Source organism: Meleagris gallopavo, chromosome 1 (genome assembly GCF_905368555.1).
Source record: "Meleagris gallopavo chromosome 1, MGAL_WU_HG_1.1, whole genome shotgun sequence".
Classification (NCBI taxonomy): Eukaryota; Metazoa; Chordata; class Aves; order Galliformes; family Phasianidae; genus Meleagris; species Meleagris gallopavo.
In genome coordinates this window covers 116724630-116745639 of record NC_139404.1, presented here as the reverse complement: position 1 = coordinate 116745639, position 21010 = coordinate 116724630, and the positions used below count along the sequence as shown (strand labels likewise).

Genomic DNA, 21010 nt, shown 5'->3' with positions numbered 1-21010 from the left:
GCTTTGCCTAAAACAGGAATTGTTACACAGACCTTTCGTGTGAGAAATAGCTGCAGTCAAGCATCTGCTCCTGGATGATGTATTGCACACAGCTTCTGCATCCTGTTGTCCTTGTTTGCTTCATTTTTTCCTTTGAAGTTAGAAAAGAGAGATAAAAGAGTATGGGAGCAAGAGAGGTAGCAGTGTGGGGAACATGAAAAATTTCAGAACAACAAACTCCCCCATAAAATTCCATCCAGACACTGCTGTTTACTGTTATTAGTTCGTTGCTGCCCAGGTTGCTAAGCTTTTTGGCAAAGAAAATCAGAACATACTGGACTCCACTCTGCTGTAGCCAACATGCTTCCAGTATCCAAAGAAACTAGTTTAATGCCAGCTCAAGTATCTCTGCACTGCAGCACTTCCATACTCTCTCTCAACAAGGAAGACAACTACACCTCCACTCAAAGCTTCCTCTTCCTGTGTTCTAGAGGTAACACTGCTAGTAGTAGCACTAGCAGAAATAATCTTAAGAACCAAAAGAAAACAAAAATAAATTTGCAGCAGCATTACCCCTAAGATCTCAGTAACTGTACATGTAATAATCTCAATAAATTAGATCACTTGAAGACCTAGTATAAGCTTTCACAAAACCCATGAAGACTGAAGATATCCTACATGTGGTACTGGCAAGGGAAGAAAGGAAAATAACTAAACCAAAACACAGAGAAAAACAAATACAAACTTTAAGGATCAAGCTTGTTTGAATAATTGTCTGACATTACACGTGACATGCTGTGGCACAGTTTCTCTGATGTGTCAAACTCACAGACAACTTGCTAGTTTAGGTGTTATTAGTCTGCTGCCATCCTTCATGTCTTAATTCTGACCTTCTCAAGTAAAAATGAATTTACAACTTTAAAATAAGGTATAGATGCCCATGGATCTCACCTGCCTTTCCAATACAGCTTTCCTAAATAATCAGGCCCTATTTAGCCAGTACCGTTCTCTTGAAACCTGGGCTGATAGGAAAGGAAACATAAATTATTGCCACTACATGCATAACAACTGGCAAATTTTACCCACTGGCATGCTACTGTGCACGTTTCCATTGATCTGATGGGGAAAGGAGTGGCATTGGCTTCCACTAGCGACAAGAGCCTTCCTTCAACCTTTTCCCTGAACAGTGCAGAATCACCATGAAAATTTATCCACACTCAAGAAGTCAGATCGGAGGAGAACCAGGACCTGGGCCCTCTCATACTTTCAAAACTTCTTTTCTCTTTAACCTGTGAAATAGATGCTGTCTTTCAGTGGTTAACAATTATTTCAGCATGAGAGGATGGCAACAAGGGGATTCTGGGCTCTTGCTCAAAAGCAATACCACTGCTCTCAGTTTGTCAACCAGCCAGGGACAAACAGTTTGTTATGCAAGTATTATCATTTTACTGAGCAGATCCCTAGTGTCACACTACAGCTGGCAAAGAGCAGAAACAGAAGTAGTTCCATTAAAAGCCTGCTCTGTGCACCAGCCTTCAGATGGAACACACATTTCACATTCATAATCTTCATTTTGCCTTCCCAACACTCCCCTTTGCCACCACAACATATAGACTTAGAAGTTTTGAAGGATTTCAGCTTCCTGAAAAATCATTTAACAGTCACACAGAGCTCTCTTTTCTGAAACGTCATACTGAAGATTGATTTGAAATTGTAATGGAGTGTGACCTCAGCAGAGAAAAGGGAGAAAATGAACTTAATTAAAGTGCAGTCCATCTGGAACTTGAAAATTCTTCAACTGAGGGAATTTATCCGACCCTACCTTTTCCCACATATGTTGAAAAATAGAAACTGCTGTAGATTTAATTAAATAATTGACATAGTTCTTAGTTGATATCCTTTACATGATTAAATAATATTCAGTCAAAATGGAAAGCCTTAACCACCATCTAGAAAAAAAATGTTTTCCCCCATTATGTCAATCTATGAGATTGGATGTTTTTTTTTTGTTGTTTTTTAATGGCAATTGTAGTCTTTTACAGTATCTGGGAAAAGCTGGGGAACATGTTATTGAATTAAACTGTCCTTGTTCTGTTGATTCAAAGGCTTAATTTTTTCTTGCCATATTTTCCTCAATAAATTCTTGTTGTTCCTCAGCAACAAATTTCAAGCTATTTAGGTACAAATACTCTGATATATACAATTTCTCCCTTTGCTAGATCCTACAAGTGAGTGTCCTTCTCCTGTTAGGAGCCAAAAGGCAGGCACTCTGTTCATGGTTCCACTTCAAACTACTACTGTACATCTTCTCCAGGGTTTCCTAATCTTCATCTACAAAATCCAAATCTCAGGAAAACAAATACTCTTGAAGGTACCTTAAAATTTTTTGAATATATTTACTCTCACAACTACCTCCCAGCACAACACTTCATAGGTTTGTTGCTGAGAGTAGTAGTTTTTATACTAGCTTTGTTCTGGTCCAGTGCCACGTGATGAATAAATAATGCAGGGATAGATAACTCAATCTACAGTTGTTCTGACAGCAACATAGAGTGACCCAAGCAATCTCAGGCTCAAACAGCATGGATCTGGGTCTGATGGGCTTTGTTCATTCATATACAGTGCCACACCAGCAGGACCATGCTGTTTGCAGAAGCTGTTTGCAGAGCTTGGATGGAGCTGGGCTGGCACCTGGCCCAGGCTAATGAGCTGCACCAGACATTAGCAGATTTTATGCTGCTGTCTGCACAGCCCTTGTATTCCCTTGCGCACCAAGAAGCCCAAGGCAGAAGCATCCAGAAATCCCCATGCCATCTTAAGTCAGTCATGGGATTTCCTACAAGCTCTGACAAGGTGTAATCCTACTAAGTATAAGCTCTCTGCAGAAAGTTTCCTAGTGGGCTTACCAACCTGGGCACATATCCAGACCTGAACTTTCTGGGTGCATCCATGTGGTACCACTCCCACGCTAGTAAGTCCTGCTGAGGCACAAGGGGATTCAGTAGGATCTACAGCGCCCACTCAGCTCCAGCTGCTGCACTCACACTACATAAAGACATGGCAGGCCCCCAGAACCCTGACCCATACAACCAAAATACCCCATCCTGGCTCAGTGTCAGTGGAGGTTGGAGGGAGTTGCTGCTATCACAGAATTCTGGGCAGTGCTGGCCTCTAACAAGCTCCAGTCCATACTGCAGGAATTCCCCTTGGTGACTGCCATCAGAGTTAACAATATGGCACTGTTTTTCTGCCCAAAATAGATCACAATGATCGGTTTTAATCGTCTGAACGTTCACCCTATAGCCTCCTGTGCTGATGAATTAGACTGGCTTTTGCAAATTGAAAATAAATCCCTCTGGCCTAATTGCAAAGTCAAATGCACAAGTCGAAGCCAGTGCCCTGCCAGCCTGCCTCAGTTGCCAAGGAAATTTGTTAAATGATCGCATTATGCGCTTACAGCTATTCAGCTACTTCAGCTACTGGAGCACAGCAGCAGAGGAGAAACTTTTTGCCTTTCTACTTTAATCACTTCCTTCAACCCATACACATATCTATTTCTTACTGTAGTCTCCAGTAAAATCAGGAGTGCAATCACTGAGCCTGCTATACCAACAGATAAAACCCCACAGTCTTTAAAACACATGCATTAAGAAAACTGTAGTTAGGGTGAACACTTTAGCATCGAGGAGCCCACATTCACCTAGAGAAGCAAATTATATAACAGAATATGTGAGGCTTGTTAGAATGGCATAAACGTTAACAAAAGCCTTGTACGCACTGTACGCACTAGTTACCTGGGAGCCTACAGGGTTTCTGTGTAATTACCATCTTTCTACGCACAGGATCTGTAACCCAGGCAACTCCAATCTTTCTGAAGGTGACAGGATGTGAAAATAAAGTCCCACTACCTGCAGCCTGAGATAACATAAGAGAAAATATCAGAAGGGTAAGCAGGGAGAAGTTCTGGTAGGAGGAAGATGAGGAGCTGTTGAGAAGGCTCCAGAGGATCAGTCAGGAAATGGTTGAGACAAAGTCACTCTCTATTACACAGCTGCTCTGTTACAAGGTAAGCTTTGTGTCTTTGATTAAGTTCATCTCTGGCTTTTATACAGGAGAATGTAGTCAGAACAAAATGCAAGTAAGAGTAAATCAATTCTAAAAGAGGTTTCCCTCTATCAGCATCATGATGGAGATTAAGAAAGGCACCAGAAAGATGCTGCCCTCAATGGCTTTCTGTGCCATTCCCCACCTCAGCTGTTACGACTTTGTGTCACATCAGAGATGAATAAAACCTGGACAGAAGCAAGGGAATACTATCCAGGTTTCAGAAAGACAACATTCTTCCTAACAACTTTCTCTCTTTGTGGAACAACTCATACTAATTCCCTCAAATATAAAATAAAACCACCTATTCTGGTGTTTTATGTCACGTAGACAAACTCACCATTGAGAAAAAATGCAACACAAACTAATACTCTAGCTTAACATTAAACATGGTGGATATATCCATAGAAAGCATTCAACTCTAGTGATATGCTTCTATTGAGCTTTCAGAAACGTGTTTCCATGGGTGTAGGACAAATCAACAAAACAGATGAAAAGACTGGAGAGTGCACATCTTTTAAAGTATAAATAAATAAGTACAAAAAAACAAATAAATAAATAAATAAATCCATGTTCCCAAAATCAATTTTACGCTTTTGTATTACCACAGAAAAAATACAATAAGATTTAAGGCAATGTGGTAAAAATATCTTTTCAAATAGCATATCCCTTTCTACGGTACTACTGGAGACAAATACAAGTGCTGTAAGTAACAGAAAGGCTGCAGCAATCATTCAGCCATACTAGGAAGCTCCATCTACAAAAAAAAAAAAAAAGTTTCATTCTAGGAACTGTCTACTGCAACTTTCAAACTTTCAGTAGGCTTGTTGCATCAACTAAAATGTGTACTTTTCAGAAACGTAACACGTACACACTTCTCAATGACATTAAACGCTCCCTTCATTCCCCCCCCCCCCCCACTGCCTAAGGAGCACGCTGCAGAAAACAAAGGTCCAGCAATGGCATGGCCTTTCCCTTAAGGGCGCCCCACAGCTGGGGGTTAATACATCCATGACAATTCAGAATTGTGTCAATTTAAATTAACTATCATCATATAAATGATAGCTTGAAACATTTGTTCCGGGACACATGGGCTCACAGCTTTTACTCGGATGAATCTGAATACACACCACAAGCGTTTGCCAAGTGTCTAGACAAGCATTTGCAGTGGCATTAGCTGAATAAATTTACAGTGAGCTCACTCAAGATACAACAGAGACATGAACATCAATGTAGAGAAGGCCAAAAAAGATAACGGAATCCATCTTTTAGGTAGCACAGTGATCAGGCTCACCTACTCTACAGAACTCTTTATTAAAAAAAGGACAAAAACCAAGAAGCTGTGAAAATATCTATATACAATACCATGAAAGCCAATGACTAAGGAAAATGGCAAGCTCATGTTCTACTGTCTTCAGTTTCCTATTTCTTGTTGAAATAATTAGCTAAAAAGGACAGATGATAGCTTGCAACAGAACTAAGTGAACTGAAAGAAAATGAAGAGGAAAGTATGAAGTTGCCAAGCCACCCTCCATTGTATTAAAAAAGTCATGGATGTCAACTGAAGTCCCTGGTGACTGGAAAAAGGGAAATACCACTCTCATTTTTAAGAAAGGAAGAAAGGAAAACCTGTGAAACTACAGGCCAGTGAGCCTCACCTCTGTGCATGGGAAAATCATGGAGTAGATCCTCATGGAAGCTATGTTAAGGTACATGAAAGTCAAGGGAGGTGATCCAATAAAGCTAGCATGGCTTCATCAAGGGCAGATCATACCTGACCAATCTGGTGCCTTTCTATGATGGAGTAGCAGCATCAATGGACAAAGGAAAAGTGACTGACATCATCTACATGGACTTCTGCAAGGCCTTTGATATGGTCCCACATCACATCCTTATTTATCTATGTCCTGGATACTGAGATTGAGTGCACCCTCAACAAGTTTGCTGATAACACCAACCTGAGTGGTGCAGTTGATACACCACTTGTGTTGGGCCTTCAACACACGAACGATGTGAAGTAGGTCCAGAGGAGGGCCACAAAGACGCTCAGAGAGCTGGAGCACCTCTCTTAAGAAAGGCTGAGGGAGCTAGGCTTGTTCAGCTTGAAAAGAGAAGGCTCAGGGGAGATCCCATCGTGGCCTTCCAGCATTTAGAGTTTATAAACGGGAGGGAGACTGACTTTGTACACAATCTGATAGTAATAGAACAAGGGGGAACAGTTTAAACTAAAAGAAAGGAGATTTAGATTAGATATTAGGAGGACATTTTTTCAGTGAGAGGATAGTAAGGCACTGGCACAGATGTTCAGAGAAGCTGTGGTGTCCCATCCCTGGAGGCACTCAAGGCCAAGTTGTATGGAGCCCTGGGCAGCCTGAGCTGGTGGGGGGAAGCCCTGCCCATGGCAGGGGGTTTAAAACTGAGTAGGCTTTGAGGTCCCTTCCAACACAAATCATTCTATAATTCTATGATTCTATGATAACAGGACGAGAGATGATCAAGAGAAGGCTGAATAACTTTTGCCAATTAACTGCCCTTCTGTTAGATTTTTAAAACATACTTCTTTCCTTTTTCCTTTAAAAATTCTCAGCATTGGGCATAAGCCTGGATGAGTCAAAAAGGAAACACATGGACACTCATCAGACTGAGAAATTTAAACATATTGTCATTGTTCTCTGGAAATTATTTCAGATAAGGAATGTTCCAGAACAGAAAATTCTTCATTTGGTCCAAATATTATGAATAATATTTATTTTAAACCAATCTGCTAGCATATTTTTACTACCACTCTATATCTTTATAGCAGCCCAAAATCCATGAGATACACAAAGAGTGGGAAATTAGGGCATCAATCATACTAGGGAATGAAAAACGCAATCAAAGCTACATATAACAAACTCTCACCCAACATTTCAGGGGTTTCCAGATTTCTTATAGAGAAAGTTGGATGTTGTTAAACAGTCTTTACTGATTTTTTTTCTCCCAAATTAAGCTGCCTATCATTCTCAGAGTAAGGTTATCAACACTGTACTCTGTGGCAGATCATTCTTTTAGGCTCTGCACTAGAAATATGACTTTGCAAAAATCCTTGCTGTTGCTGTCAGCCCTGAGAAGTTCTTTGAAGTGCAGTGTGATTGTCAGTTATGGCAGATGCAGAAGGAGCCGCTCAAAGTGCTCAAAAATGAAATAATTTGTTTGTCTGGAAAAGTAGGATAGTTTTGTGTCAGTGCAGGTTCAACAGACCGTTCGCCAGTGGTTGAGTTGGATACCTGAACACCTCATGCCTGAGGTAGATCAAAGTGAACCCAGGTTGCCCACAAGCTCAGTGTAGCATTCAGGGATGTATGGAGCAGCCAGAGGCCATCTACACACTGCAGTGCAACCACATAAATGTCCCTGTACAACTGAGGCTAAAATGCAGAGTTGAGATTAAGAAGTATCACAGGAGAGGGCAACTATTTGGAAAGGTAATCAAATCAAACAGTTACTATGTGTCTTGAGGCATCCCACAATCCTTCCCGATGGATGTAGCCTCACCAGTGTGCCAAATCATAGACAGTAGTTTTGCTGCTTACGGAGGGGATTCCCAGCCTCTCCTCCAGAGGTTTTTGCAAGACTCAAATGCTGACTGCCAGCACCTACTGTTACGCATTACACATGACAATGTCAGAACCACCTGATGATTCCATTAAGTTAGATGCTATTCAACATACTGTAACCCTCACCATGCCAAAACCAAAAATACTAACATCCCTCACACTGACACAGCTTTGGCATTGGTATCTGGCTGTTAAAAGTGTGAATTTGCTTTGTTTTAATGAATACATACATCAAAGAATATTAACAGAAAGGTACTGCCTTGTAGTCACATTCTCTATAATGCATGGCTATCTATGAAAGTGTAAGAAGCAATCAGTGTTTTTAGAAGAAAGAAACTGTACCTGTACAGATTAGCCTAAAATGAGTGTATAATCCTGTAATGAATTCCACAGAGTTTTCTATTTGGATGAATGATAACTTTCAAAGAATCTGTTAGAAATAATGAAGTTATGATTAAGTGCAAACAATTGAAGTGCATCAAATTTCAGTCTGGGATGTCTGGCTAGCTACTGGAATAGTATCTTCTCACCAAAACATTTCTATGTGTTTAAATTTATGTAGGATTGGATTTACCTCCACGAAGTGATGAGTACTCATTAGTAAGTCTTTTAAAGGAGTCTCACATTCCTATGTGTTACAGATAATGAGACATATCTTATTAGAGTTAATTTGGAGCATTTACTTAAGCAGAAATACTACCACTTTCTCAGTTTCCATCACAATTCATCAATGTTGTTTGGTTTTTTTAACTGCCATCAATTGTATTTATTCATTGATTTTTTTTTTCAATATTTGCTCAGGATATAGTGATCCTCTGCTAGTCTATTAAGTGCCTGGAGTTCATTTATCTTGTTACAAAACCAAATTAGAAAATCTCCAAACAAGAGCACAGAACCAGAGGTTTAAGAACAATGGATCAGTATTCAGGACCAGGGTTTCCAAAATTCCTTGCTTTACTGTTAGATACCTGTGGGGTAGGTGGCTCTTCACAGCCCAAATGCTGAATGCCACCGTGTTATGCTGTTCCTGCCACTTGTGTTTGCCTGGTCTGTCTTCTCACCACTATCATCTCACATTCAGAACAAGGAAGGACTCAGTCTTCTGAGGGATACCGAACAACACTGGGGTACAAATAACTAAAACTCTTGAAAATCTCTTATACAGAAGCCAAGGAAGATGATTCACACCATTACATCACTATGTACTATATTGCAGTTATTCTTCCCTTGTTTTGAAGTGAAGTTGGCAGTTTTTTTTCACAGCTGGCACATTTCCTGATATCACTCTGCGGCTGTGTTGTGCTGATTTTTTAAGTACATCTGCTGACATCAGCTGAGTTACTGTAGCTTTGCCCAGATGTTACAGAAAGGGCTCTACCTCTGGAGCAAGGCACCACATATGCTGAAAGTAATAGATATCTCCTTCACTGAGTTATTATGCTCACACAGTGCTACAGGTAATAAATACATTTTACTGTGACAAAAGAAAAGAAATGTGATAAGATTTTTCAGTGCAAAGCTGGAAATTATTAAAATGCTTTGAGATAAATTATTACATTTATTTTATATCTTCTTTCACTGGTTTGAAAAGTTGAATGTGCTAAAGTTAGCTTCGGAGACTGTACTGGAATGCAAAGAGGATATAGACTATTTTTTCTGGTTTCTCCATCTTGTCTGTCCAATAATTATTTGTTGAATTTGTCAGAAGTTGACAAAATATTTTGGTTTTGCTATTTTTGCTGAAAAATGGTTTTCTTTTGGAAAATGAAAAAACTAATCATGATTTGACTTAGAAAGGAAATTTTTAATCTCTGCTTATTAATAATAAAATCACAAACAACAATTTCGTCTCTTTATTTTTAAAGAAAAAAATAACAAAAACCAAAAAGGAATCACAAAATGCATAATCCGGTTATTACTATTAATCTTCTTTTAAAATTTCCCATTCATGTCATATAAGTGTCACAGACGTTTACATTTTAGACCCAATATGTTATCCCACAAAGTAACTCACTGAAGAGCAGATCCAGACCCACAGTGTGTCTGCATAGCCCACAGGAGGGGAGGTCAGAAACACACTGCAGAATGCCAGGAGTTAGATGCTTTCACTATTCCTCGCTACCACATGGCTAGCAATCACTGACACTTTTGAGAATTGGCATTAATAACAGCTGGCACCAGAATATTATTTTTCTTCCTCTTCTTACTCCTGAAAGACTCTGTACTCCGGTCTTATATATACAAACATATGTTTTCACTATGTAGAGTCAGTTTGTGGAGTGCAGAGAACATTTGTCCCATCTTAAGGAGTAAAAGAAGAAGATAGAGCTCTGTTTTGTCATCCTGTGTCACACTGATTTATGCTTTATTCTGCAAGAAGTTCCACTGGGGCCAACAAACCTGTATGCACAGAGTAGAGTACTAACTAGGCTAAATAAGGCTGGCAGATTCAGGTCATATCACAGGTAAAAATATTCATTTATTATTCAGAAATAAAAAAAGAATGTACCAGTAAACTGGAAAAGGCTAGACACATTTGACAAATCTATGAATGAAGTGATGGCCCTTGCAGGTCTATAAAGCTAAGAAACACTGTTGGTCCAAGAGGGACTGTGATCTGCAGCTCTCCACCGTATCTCCCATCTGAGTAGGAGCCACACTGAGACTACCAGCAAAACCTTTCAGCAAACACAACCTGAGGAAGTGATTTCTCCAATGTAGACATTATTCCTGTGTCCCAGTCATTTGAGGGCTCAGCAGATAATTATTTTATAAAAGGAAATACAAGCATCAGAACTTGTGCAGCTCTGAAGTGTCCTTCGGCAAACAGCTAACTTCCACCCACACCACACACCCCCACTTGCCAACTGCAATTAGCATTGCAAATGCCTTTCCCTTTTCAGAACTATTGATTGTGCTGTTAAATCACAGTAGAGAATTAGAATGCATGGAAATCTGCTTTAGCTTTCATCCATCTATTTATCCATCTATCTATCTGTATATCTGCCTGTCTATCTATATCAATCAACCAAAAATGATTCCAGTTCTACAAAGCTGACATCATTAGTACCCTTAGACAAACTTCTATGGGTTATGGGTGATATATATTATTCATTATTATACCGTCTTACCTTTCAAAACACTTATTTACCATAGTCTAAATATTCTTTCCAACAGTTCAGTGCTCCCACTGAACAACCCTCCTGAGCTCCTCATTTAACAAAATTTCATGCTGAGTCAAAGGAACAGTATTTAGCCAGTTCACAGAATCATAGAATGTTTTGAGTTGGAAGGAACCTTAAGATCAACCAGCTCAACACCTCTTTTGTTGGACCAGTCTGCCCAAAGCCCAATCCAACCTGGCCTCAAATGCCTCCGAGAATGGGGTACCCACAGCTTCTCTGGGCTACCTGGGGTAGTGTCTGAGCACGTTCTGAGTAAAGAATGTATTCCTTATATACAAACTAAAACTCCCTTCTTTTGATTTAAAGCCAATGCTTCTTGTCCTACCACTATAGGTCTCTTTGTTCTTTCTACTTACTACCTTGTTTTTATCTGAGGCTGTGTATATGGATATATATGTTTGCGTCGATTATGAGGGAAAAACTATAAATATAAAGTTATTCCTACATAAAGACATGGCTTGAAAGAGTGGGCAGAAGACTATATATTATGATCGGTAGAAGTCATTAAAATCACAGTGGTGGGTGGAAAGTATGGCATTACATTGGTACCAGTATTTGTACATGCCTAATGCAAGACTATGAGGGACGTTCTAAATCTTTTGTAAATTGCTGTGGAACCAAGAAAAGATTCACACCACAAGTTCTGTCCAGGAAGGGAGGAGGCAGAAAGGTTGCAATTCAGCTTCCAAAACAGGTCCAGGACGAGTGATAAGGAAAACCTACACATCAAAATGACTTTGCCTATCCCAGTCACAGACAAGCTCAAATAAGGCGTCATTTGCATTTGCACAAACAGCCAGATCTAAGCAAAGCAGAATACAATAAGCTTCCTCAAATTGATTAGCCAGAAGGAAAGGAAAGCAGTCCTTCCAATAAAGTGCTTTGAAGATTCATTTGCACGCAATGGCACGCACAGGTATTGTAGGAATAAGGTGAACCAGAACAGGGTTCAGAGGGAACCACTCAGCTGATCCTCATCCACAGCTACCAGGGCAGCATTCCACAAAGTGCTCAGCCACAGCTTCAAGAGATTCGTTTTTGAGATGTTTACCAGGCTTAATTTGGTGCTTCCATAGCAGTGGTACCATCTCTGTAATCAATAGATTTCCTCTTTTTTTTATTTTAAAATTACTATTTCAAGTAATTATAGACTCTTATCTAGCCATGGTATTTTGACAAATTTAGACTATCTCAGCATTAGGAAGGTAACACATACAAGTGAAGTTGCAGACAAGCTGTACGCAAACTGAGACAAATTTGGGAACACATGAGATCATGGCAAAGTAGTAGATACAAGGGCAAAAGTATCACTGAGAGATTGTTCAGTCATTTCTGATACAGAAGCAAGTTGAGAGAAATCCATTGCTTTGAAAATGTCTTACATCATCACATATGTCCCTTTTAATAAAAACATCAGGTAACCTTATGTTCCAGGTACAAAGTACTCAGCTATTGGCTGCAGAATGGCAAACTCTTCATTGCAGTTGGTTTCTAGCTGTGTCTCAGAAACTAAATGTTCACTTATGTGAAAAGTGACCCTGACACCACAGCTACTGAGAAAGCTGACCTTACATGGGAAAGTGTGCTCAACTCATCAGACAGCTTGCCATAATATAACTGGGAGATGAAAGATAAAAGCCTAAGTAAATATAGTTGGTTTGGCAAAAACATGTCCTCATAGAAATTACCATTCCACCAACATCACCATTACTGGAAATGTACCAGCTTTAGGAACTATAAGAAGTTTCAGAGGAGTTTGGTGAGCAGATGGAAATCCTCCTTGAAATCGAGAATTTAAGTTATTGACTGGACTGGACTGGAACAATGAGCATGGAAGATCCAGGCTGGAATAGCATGACCCTCCAAGGAACCTGCCATGCTCATAGCATTGGAGAAGTCAGAACTGTGACTCTGAACTTAGTCAAACTTTCTTAACTAATTGGCTTTTCTGATACCATTAGTTTCCTAACTGGCCAGCTGTTCCTTCCTTCTTACATCCGCAAACAAGAGGGTACATTTTCCTGTGATAAGAAATTCAACCACAATATTACATCCTAAGAAGAGTAGTATCAAAGAGCTGTTTTTTCTCTCATATGAGATGGAGTCAATTTCTTTTAATCTCTGTGAGTTCAGGAAGTCGGTGACCTTTTTACATATGTATGTGAAAGTAAGATCATTCACCAGGCCAGAAGTCCCACACTCTTGCAGCTCTAATTTATAATTTTTAATTGAAACTCCATTCAGCTGCTCTAAACCTAGCACCTCTAGCTGAGCTCTGTGCCTTAGATTCTAGTCAAGGTAATTTCCAGCTAATGATAATTTTTATCGCTTCTCTTTTACACTGATTTATAGAGAGTGCAATAAAAGATTGGAAATATTTTTCATTTAGCTTTAAACTGTTGTGTTTTTAACTAGCAAGTTAGTTACACTAAGTCAAAAAAGGTATTAAAATGCTACTCCATCATCCAGAAGCAAGCTGAATTAGATTTGCTTATTTGACAGAAAGCAGCATTGACAGAAATGAATTCATATTTTCTTAAATATTGCATACACATACATATTCTTAATGCTCAGTGAGCAAGCGTTTTAGTAAATGTAGAGCATGCTGTAAAACCACAGCAGCACCTAAATGTGAACGTCACAGAAAAAGGATCTACAAATACAGAATACATTTGGACTGAAGTTGTCATTTTCCTGTATAATTACATAGTTTATTAGAAGCAATTTTTAACTCAATTTCTTGGGTTACTTGGGTTTAATTTATTAAATTAAATGAGGATGTTCTGAGTTTTTGTGTTTTGCAATCTGCAAAACGTTAAAAACAATGAAATAATAAATCCAGACATTTCTACAGAAGAGGCTAAGGGGCAAGTTGCAACATTTTGAGCTTTCTCAGTTCATACATAAATCCCAAAGTATGGGAGCCTGACATTAAATGAATCTCTTTAGTGCCGCTGTGTTTATTTTCATATCAACCATGTCTATGTTCGTGCTCTAATTCAGATCAAGAACATGATTTTGAAGGCAAATCTCTCAATTGCTGCACTTAGCATGCTTTGATTCGTGTGATGGAAAGGTCTCAGAAGATACAAACCAGATTCTTCCTCAAATTAAATTAAACAGGAAGATGGGATTAAGGAGCATATGTAGTGCCCTCCAACTGCTAATGACCTTTTTGTCCTTTGGACCAAACTGGTATTAGTTCAAATAAACCTGAAATGGAGAAAAACTGGCATATCAAGTCCACTGACCAGATCTCTTCCTATGGCACTGAACTATCTGTTCATGGAGGCATAGCCTCCAGAGACCCACGATAAGCACCAAAAATTCCTTTTCCCTCTTTACAAAGAAGCAAGTTTGCAATCACAGTGTTCATGCAAGTGTTTTTGAGTCTCTGATGTACAAGTGAGATCATAAATTATCCAACTACTAAAGCACAGAGATGTTTAACCTTAGGCTTATCTGTATCATTTGATAGCTGTATTTATTTTGTTTGAGGACGATACCTAACAGGAGCTGAAGCTAGTTTCCTCCACAGAAATTAAATTTGGGTACCTAATCAAAGACCAAAGCAGGCATTAGCTGGTTCTGTCATCTGAACAGGCAATAATTGCACCTGGTTCTGCCAAAGAATATCACGATTTCCAAAGCAGTGGGTGAAAGCCAGTGATATGCTAGGAAAGAACAAGAAATCTGTGGGTTGGGTGGGAATGTCTTTGATTCCAAATGGAAACAGAAGGATAGCTTGTCATCTCAGGGTCCCCATCATTCTACCAATCAGGACTTTGAGGAGACACTATGCAAGCAGGATTTGAATTTTTGCCCACACATAGTGGATCCACTTTTATAAATTGCCAACAGATGGAGGTCCATGGACTCTCTTGGATTTCATATAAGGATAAATACAATCTTGGGCCTTCTAAGTTCCCACATTTTTGCAAGTCTTTTTGACTGTCTAACTTAATTTTGACATTGCAAATGCATATTTCACTTTGCTTTTAGTTATGTCGTTTCAACTGGCATTGAGTAGTCTCAAAGAGGAGAACACTGGAGTACGCTAACAAAGCCCACTATCACAACACACTTCTCAAGGGTATTTGTAAAGCAGCACGGTACACTCCATTTTACTGCAAAAAGCTGATAGTGCAGGAATCTGTGTATAAGAAAATGGAAAGCAAATGGTATCCCTGAATACTGAAGGTCTTCCAGGAGTTGTTAAGAACAGTAAAGCTGAGACAGGACTTCTGCCTGTCTGTTATTTAACTTAGATCATGGTTGTTCTCTGACTACACAAGACATGTTTTTGATGCTTTGGAGATTTGGCGTATATTTGATTTGGTATGGTGAGATTTTTCTTTCTCTTTATTTGAAGAATAGAAATGAGCATAGGAAAAAAAGCACTTTTCAGGAGAAATCATGCTCCCAAGGCAGAGAGAAACCAACAGTGGAACAGATAAGCCATTTCTTGATAAAGGATTGCTCAGGGTAGCATTACAGAACAATGAACAAAAAGGCACTATAAAAAAACAGCTAAACAGAGCCTGAAGGAAAAGCCAGGTGTATAAACATGTAGACATCAGAAACCCCCTTATAGAGAAGTACAGATGGTGTTGAGACACTCCTCGTAGAACTTGAAACATAGCTAATTCCTTACTGCCAAGAGGCAGGTACACTATTTGCTCCAGACAAGGACAACTGGTTGTACTTCTGTTTTCTGATGAAGGAAGCTTGCTAGTGATAAAGCAGGGGCAATTTTAATTTAGAGACATGGAAACAGGGAGCAGCAGGTAGGTGGAAAATTGCCAGAGAACGGTAAGATTGTTTTAGGGGTTAGGCTGAATTAAGTAGCTGTGGGAAAGCTGAATGAGCATATCCCAAGACAAGAACTGGTGTGTTCATATTACAGACAAGACTTCAATACTGAGGAATTTCTCACCTTTTCTCACCTTTTCTGAGGTGTTCACAATGAAGTAAGAGGCTCAAGTGTGGAAAGCTTAGACCACTTTCAGCCCTAAATTACAAGATTATAATGTGATATAATCTGTGTAAAGTTTTGCAATGAATATTTCTCATCTTCTGGGTGTTGCAGTGCGAAAAACATCAGAGCGTGTAAAAAAAAAAAAAAAGGATGAGAAGTTCATGGAAATGTCTGTTAAGTCAAGTGCATTTAGTTTAAAGATGGCTTGATTTATACAAGAAGACCACAGCAGATTAAAAGCCAGATTTCAGCTGTAGGGGAAGAAACATCTCAGTAGGGGTGCAGAAAGAAGGCAAGTGAAAATGTGCCTGCTGATATCCGGATTTAGTACACGTCCACAGACCACAAGAAGAAACCAAGAACACCAGGATCTGTGCAGCTAAGCTTCAAAACTCCAGCATTCAACACCTTTTTCTATTTTGAAGCTGAAACTTTCCTAATGAATGCTACAAATCCTGTTCATTTTTTTAGTGGATTTGTGAGGTGGGCAGATGTGCCCATTATAAAGCCATTGGGTTGTAAATGGCATTTCAGTACGGCTTAGCTACAACCAGCATGTCTGTTCCTATATTTATATTCCCTCTTATTTTCTTCTTTGCAGTGGATGAAGCACAAACACAGAGGCCCAGCAATTAAATCATCATTTGCAATGCCTGGAACTGAAACACAACAGGGGCATCTGTGCCTGTGTTGGCATTATGGCTAGATCCTTCACTTTTTCTTTTTGACTGGTTTCAAAGTTGCCTCAGGGTTTATTTCACAGCTGAGCTGCTCTTTAGTTCCCTTTGAGTAACTCCTTCTGCTGAAGAATTACTTCTGTCCTACAGTTAAAATGCTTCACAGGACAATCTCATGTTGTGCCCTTGTGCAATGTGCTCAAGATAGTATGAGCAGTGCTCCCTCCTGGTGTATCTGTATGGTAATGTGGTATGCCTACTTGCGTGTATGCTGAGAAACTGGAATTCCATCCACCTGCAATGTCTTGAAATATGCTGTACCCTGTTTGGAAGCAATACACCTGCCCACGAGGCTGGACCACTGTTGGACAGATCACATTGGTTTTCCCCATGCCACATGAATGGGACAATTTGGCTTTTTGGCCAGAGCTGCCTCACATCCACTTAGCCCTGAATGTCCCCAAGGAGACCTGTCCAGATTTTATATCCCTGGATGAAATTTATCCCTGTGCAGAAAGACACCACTCATTTTTATCTTTATTTCTCAAGCCGTGATTAGATTAATTATTCTCCTTGCATTGACCTTCTGCTTTTGAGTGAATTTTGCCTCTGTTGATAAACAGGAAAAGCCTTTTCCGCATGTAACAGGTTTCCATTAATCCTTTTCATCATAGCATCCTTTCAGACTCAGAGACCCTGGCATATTTCCAGTTAACACCTGGTGACAGCTGTTTGAAAATCTTGGGACATTGCAGTATGCATGAGTTGACTGGCCAAAGAGGGCAGAGATACCTGAAGGAGGGCACAAACAACGGCAGCAGGTTAGAGATGAATGAGAACAGAATCCTTCAGGCTGAAGAGAGAAGGAAGGACAGGGCACACAGGCACAGCTGACTTTAGAGGCAGATGGGGTGCGAGCGATAGGAAGACAAGGAGAAAGGATGGATGATCCTGAAGCTCATAAAACCTCACATCTTTTTTGAGGCTCAGCAGTATTCAGATTGAAGCAGGAGCTCATTTTATTTAAAAAGGCTCTATCTCGACATTACAGAAATAGACCAGTCTCTCACTTGTATTACATTAATCAGCTTCATTATTGCTATTATAAGAAAACCCATCTCTATAGGCATATAGAGTATATCTAAAGACATGTAGAGTATGGCTCCAGCAGAGTGTGATTAGCTGCTACTGAAATGGCAAATTTTCTAACAGAATTAGAACTATGCAGGTACTTATCCATTCTGCATATTTCTGTGCCCCGCTCCTCAGACTACTGGCCTCTACCACATCCTGCCATGATGGTTGTACTACGAGATCAGCTCATTGGTGGCACAACATTGCGCGTAATACTAGGTGGACAACAAGAGATGATATCAAGCTCAGTCATCTTAACTTGCTCAAAATCTGAAAAGGAACAATGAATGAATCTAATTAAGGGAGAATCAAGACAATTCATGGAAACAGAATGACTTTACATGAGATCAAATCTTTTTCCATCTAGTCTTGAAAATTCATGCTGAGTTACACATTTGACATTAGAGGAAGGATTCAGATTAATGTAAAGATTTTACATTTAGATATTCATAAGTAAATGTCAACAACTTATTTTAGTTAAAGGATGCTATAGAAGTTCTGTTCAACACCTGCCTGGGATTCAGACACCTAAGCACAGGTACCTCTTGCCCTTTGGGTGCTCTATAGCCTTTAGCCTAGCTCCTAGCTCATGCTCCAGAGACTGCAGAATGCCTTCTGGCCCCCCCCAAAAAAAGAGCAGCTGCAGTATTTGAACTGCACTGGTCAGTAACAATTGCCTGTTTGAAATACTGCTACAGAATCTTTTAATATAAGGATGTCCTTCATGAATAGCTTTCCGTTAATATGTGCTCAGTTTGAAAGCATATTTATGCCATTTTCAGTTAAGAAATTAAACCTCTCCTGAGGATGTTTTCCCAGTCCTTCCCAAAAGTAGATACATTGGTCCCACACAACAAAGTGCTCTCCAAACCCCAAGACATTTTTTATTTGTAGTATAAATGATTATATCTTTTTTTCCCTTTCTTCATATTTAATACTGTGTAAATGACTACATATGATACTCCCTAGCTGGTAAGGACAGAATAAATCCCTATGATGAGCAGGATATACGATTATCTCTGTTATGGGATTTCATCCACTTCTCCAAACATATCTAGTCTTAGACTTTGTCAGAGACAAGATCCTAGATGAGATAAATCACTCTTCCAATTGAGTACAACCAAGCAAACAAAGGTGTAGATGAATACATTGCGTGAATCACATACAATTAATGACTAAATAAGGTGTGATGTTTTGATAGCACTTTTGGCAGAACTATAAACTACATGGTTTTGTGGAATGGGATACAAATGTAAGACATGGATTTTAATAAGGCAACTGAAATATTTTGAAATAATCTTACATTTATTGGTTTGAATATACTCAGGAATCAGACTGAGACATGTGACATGGTATTTCCATCATCATTTACTCTGATGCCCTCTTCACATTTGAGAAAAAAAAGGGATCTGTGATAGTTTTTATAAAGAAAAACATCACTTTTGCTTAGGAATGGGCAGCAGTATCTTAAAACAAAAAACAAAAACACAAAAAAACTGTCCTGAGAGAACTAAATTATTTACAATTTAACTCTCATAGCTGCAAAACCGACTGTTCAAGCATCATTGAAGGTCAGCAAGTGCTGAAAAGAATTGTTAATTAATTTCAGTTCCAAAAAGGAGCATAATAGGGAAACCTATTGAGAAACCAAATAGCCTGTCTTGTTGACTAAGCCTCTGGAGAGAGGCTTGGGAAACAGAAAAAGAGCAGAAAACTAAGCCAAAATCTGTTGTTTGTAATGTGGCAATCATTATACAACTTGACCTCATAAATACTGGACAACAATCAGTTTCTCAATTCATGGGAGGAGCTTACCAAGGAGAAACACAAATAGCTGAGGCAATACACTAAAGAGCCTGGTAATGTTGCCCAGAAATATTAAAGAAGATACGTACTGTAAAAATGCAGATAAGTGTATTCAGTGAACTATATACTGTGGTGTTGGTATATTGATATATATGTTGAATATTTTGAGGGAGAAACAATACCAAAAGGTAGCAATGCTGAAACAGATTTGGAGAGAGTGCACAGGCTGAACGATCAGAACTGAAATCGTGATGTCCACTAACAACAAGAAAATTAAATTAAATTAATAGCCAGTGCAATCTATAGTTCCTTCATTAGATGCCCCATGATGGGAACTCCTCAAAATAGACTAAGGAAGCAGGGAGGAACCGGGGCCACCAGTGTGCCCATCAGCTTACCAAGGTGATTTGGGTGAAGAAAAGGACTGGGAGGTCTTTCCTGATAACATTTTCCTGAAAGTACACCCCAAAAATCCTGGCCTGGCTATCTCCAGTCCAGGATGAACTGGAAGGAGTTCAGACAAAAGCAAAACAAATGACAAAGAGAAGGAGGGAATGACTCAAAAGAAAGATTAAATGAGCTAAAATATGCATAGCATGGCTAAGGAGCAACTGTAGGTCAGGAGACGGGGAATACAATAACTATGAGCCACTGGTAGAGGTGTAAACCAAGAGCTTTGTTTTTGCAGGACCAAACAGACATCCCTCCTTAGATACCAGTCTTTTCAATGAGATGAAATGAAAATTTCATTCTGCCACTGCTTTTTATTTCTTCTTTATTTACTTATGTCTTTGGGTAATAGAGAGATCCAAAAACAGACACAGAAGTCTTGTCTCCCAGGAGGAATACACCTTGTTCTAGCATCATTTTGCTGTTTTGGTAGATGGCAGCAAATCAGGAAGGGCAGAGACCCCAGCTGTGCTCTCTGGCAGCACAGACTTTCTGATCAGGAGGGCTCTTTCTTTTTATTCACTTCTGTCTTCAAATATGAACTTTTCAGCAATCACCTCTGCACAGGTTTTCCCTCTGGTAGACTCTTTGTTGATTGCTGATGATGGTAAGCTTTACCCAGTATCCCAGACAGCTTTGGTTTTTTTTCCCTGATTATTCTTTTGGGAGTGTTACTGCCACTACACCTTTCTTCCTTGATCCTTTATTCACCAGTGTGACTTATATAATTATTTCTGAGGTACCTTAAACATTAGAAGGTCAATATCTAGACTGCCTTCAATGATCCAAATGAATGCTTAGCACTAGGGAAAATCTTCTTGTAGCATGACGGACTGAAATTCATTCAAGAAATATCATTAAGCCCCTTGACATGAGATAGAGTAATATTACTAGCAAGTTGTTTTAAAAATATGAGTTAAGAGAGCCCCTTCCTTTCTGTTCAGTATCCATTTGGCCAGCTGCCTGTGTGTATAGGGCTTCTGCTTTCAGTCTTGACCATAGGACGTCAGTGTGGTGACAGCTGCAGTGACAAGGAGTGATGGAAAACTAAATACAGTACATTCCTCCTCCACACGCAGAGGCAATGCAATTCTCAGACTG

The 21010-nt window shown here is 39.4% G+C and overlaps 1 protein-coding gene across 1 annotated transcript in view; it reads right to left on the bottom strand.

The window, feature by feature from the left end:
• Positions 1-21010, bottom strand: part of LOC146545583 (uncharacterized) — a 297795-nt gene that overhangs the window by 15780 nt on the left and 261005 nt on the right. The window contains exon 4 of the mRNA XM_085224200.1: positions 33-130. Coding sequence (XP_085080326.1) covers positions 57-130 — 74 coding nt within the window. The 3' untranslated portion in view covers positions 33-56. The remainder of the gene's footprint in view (positions 1-32; positions 131-21010) is intronic.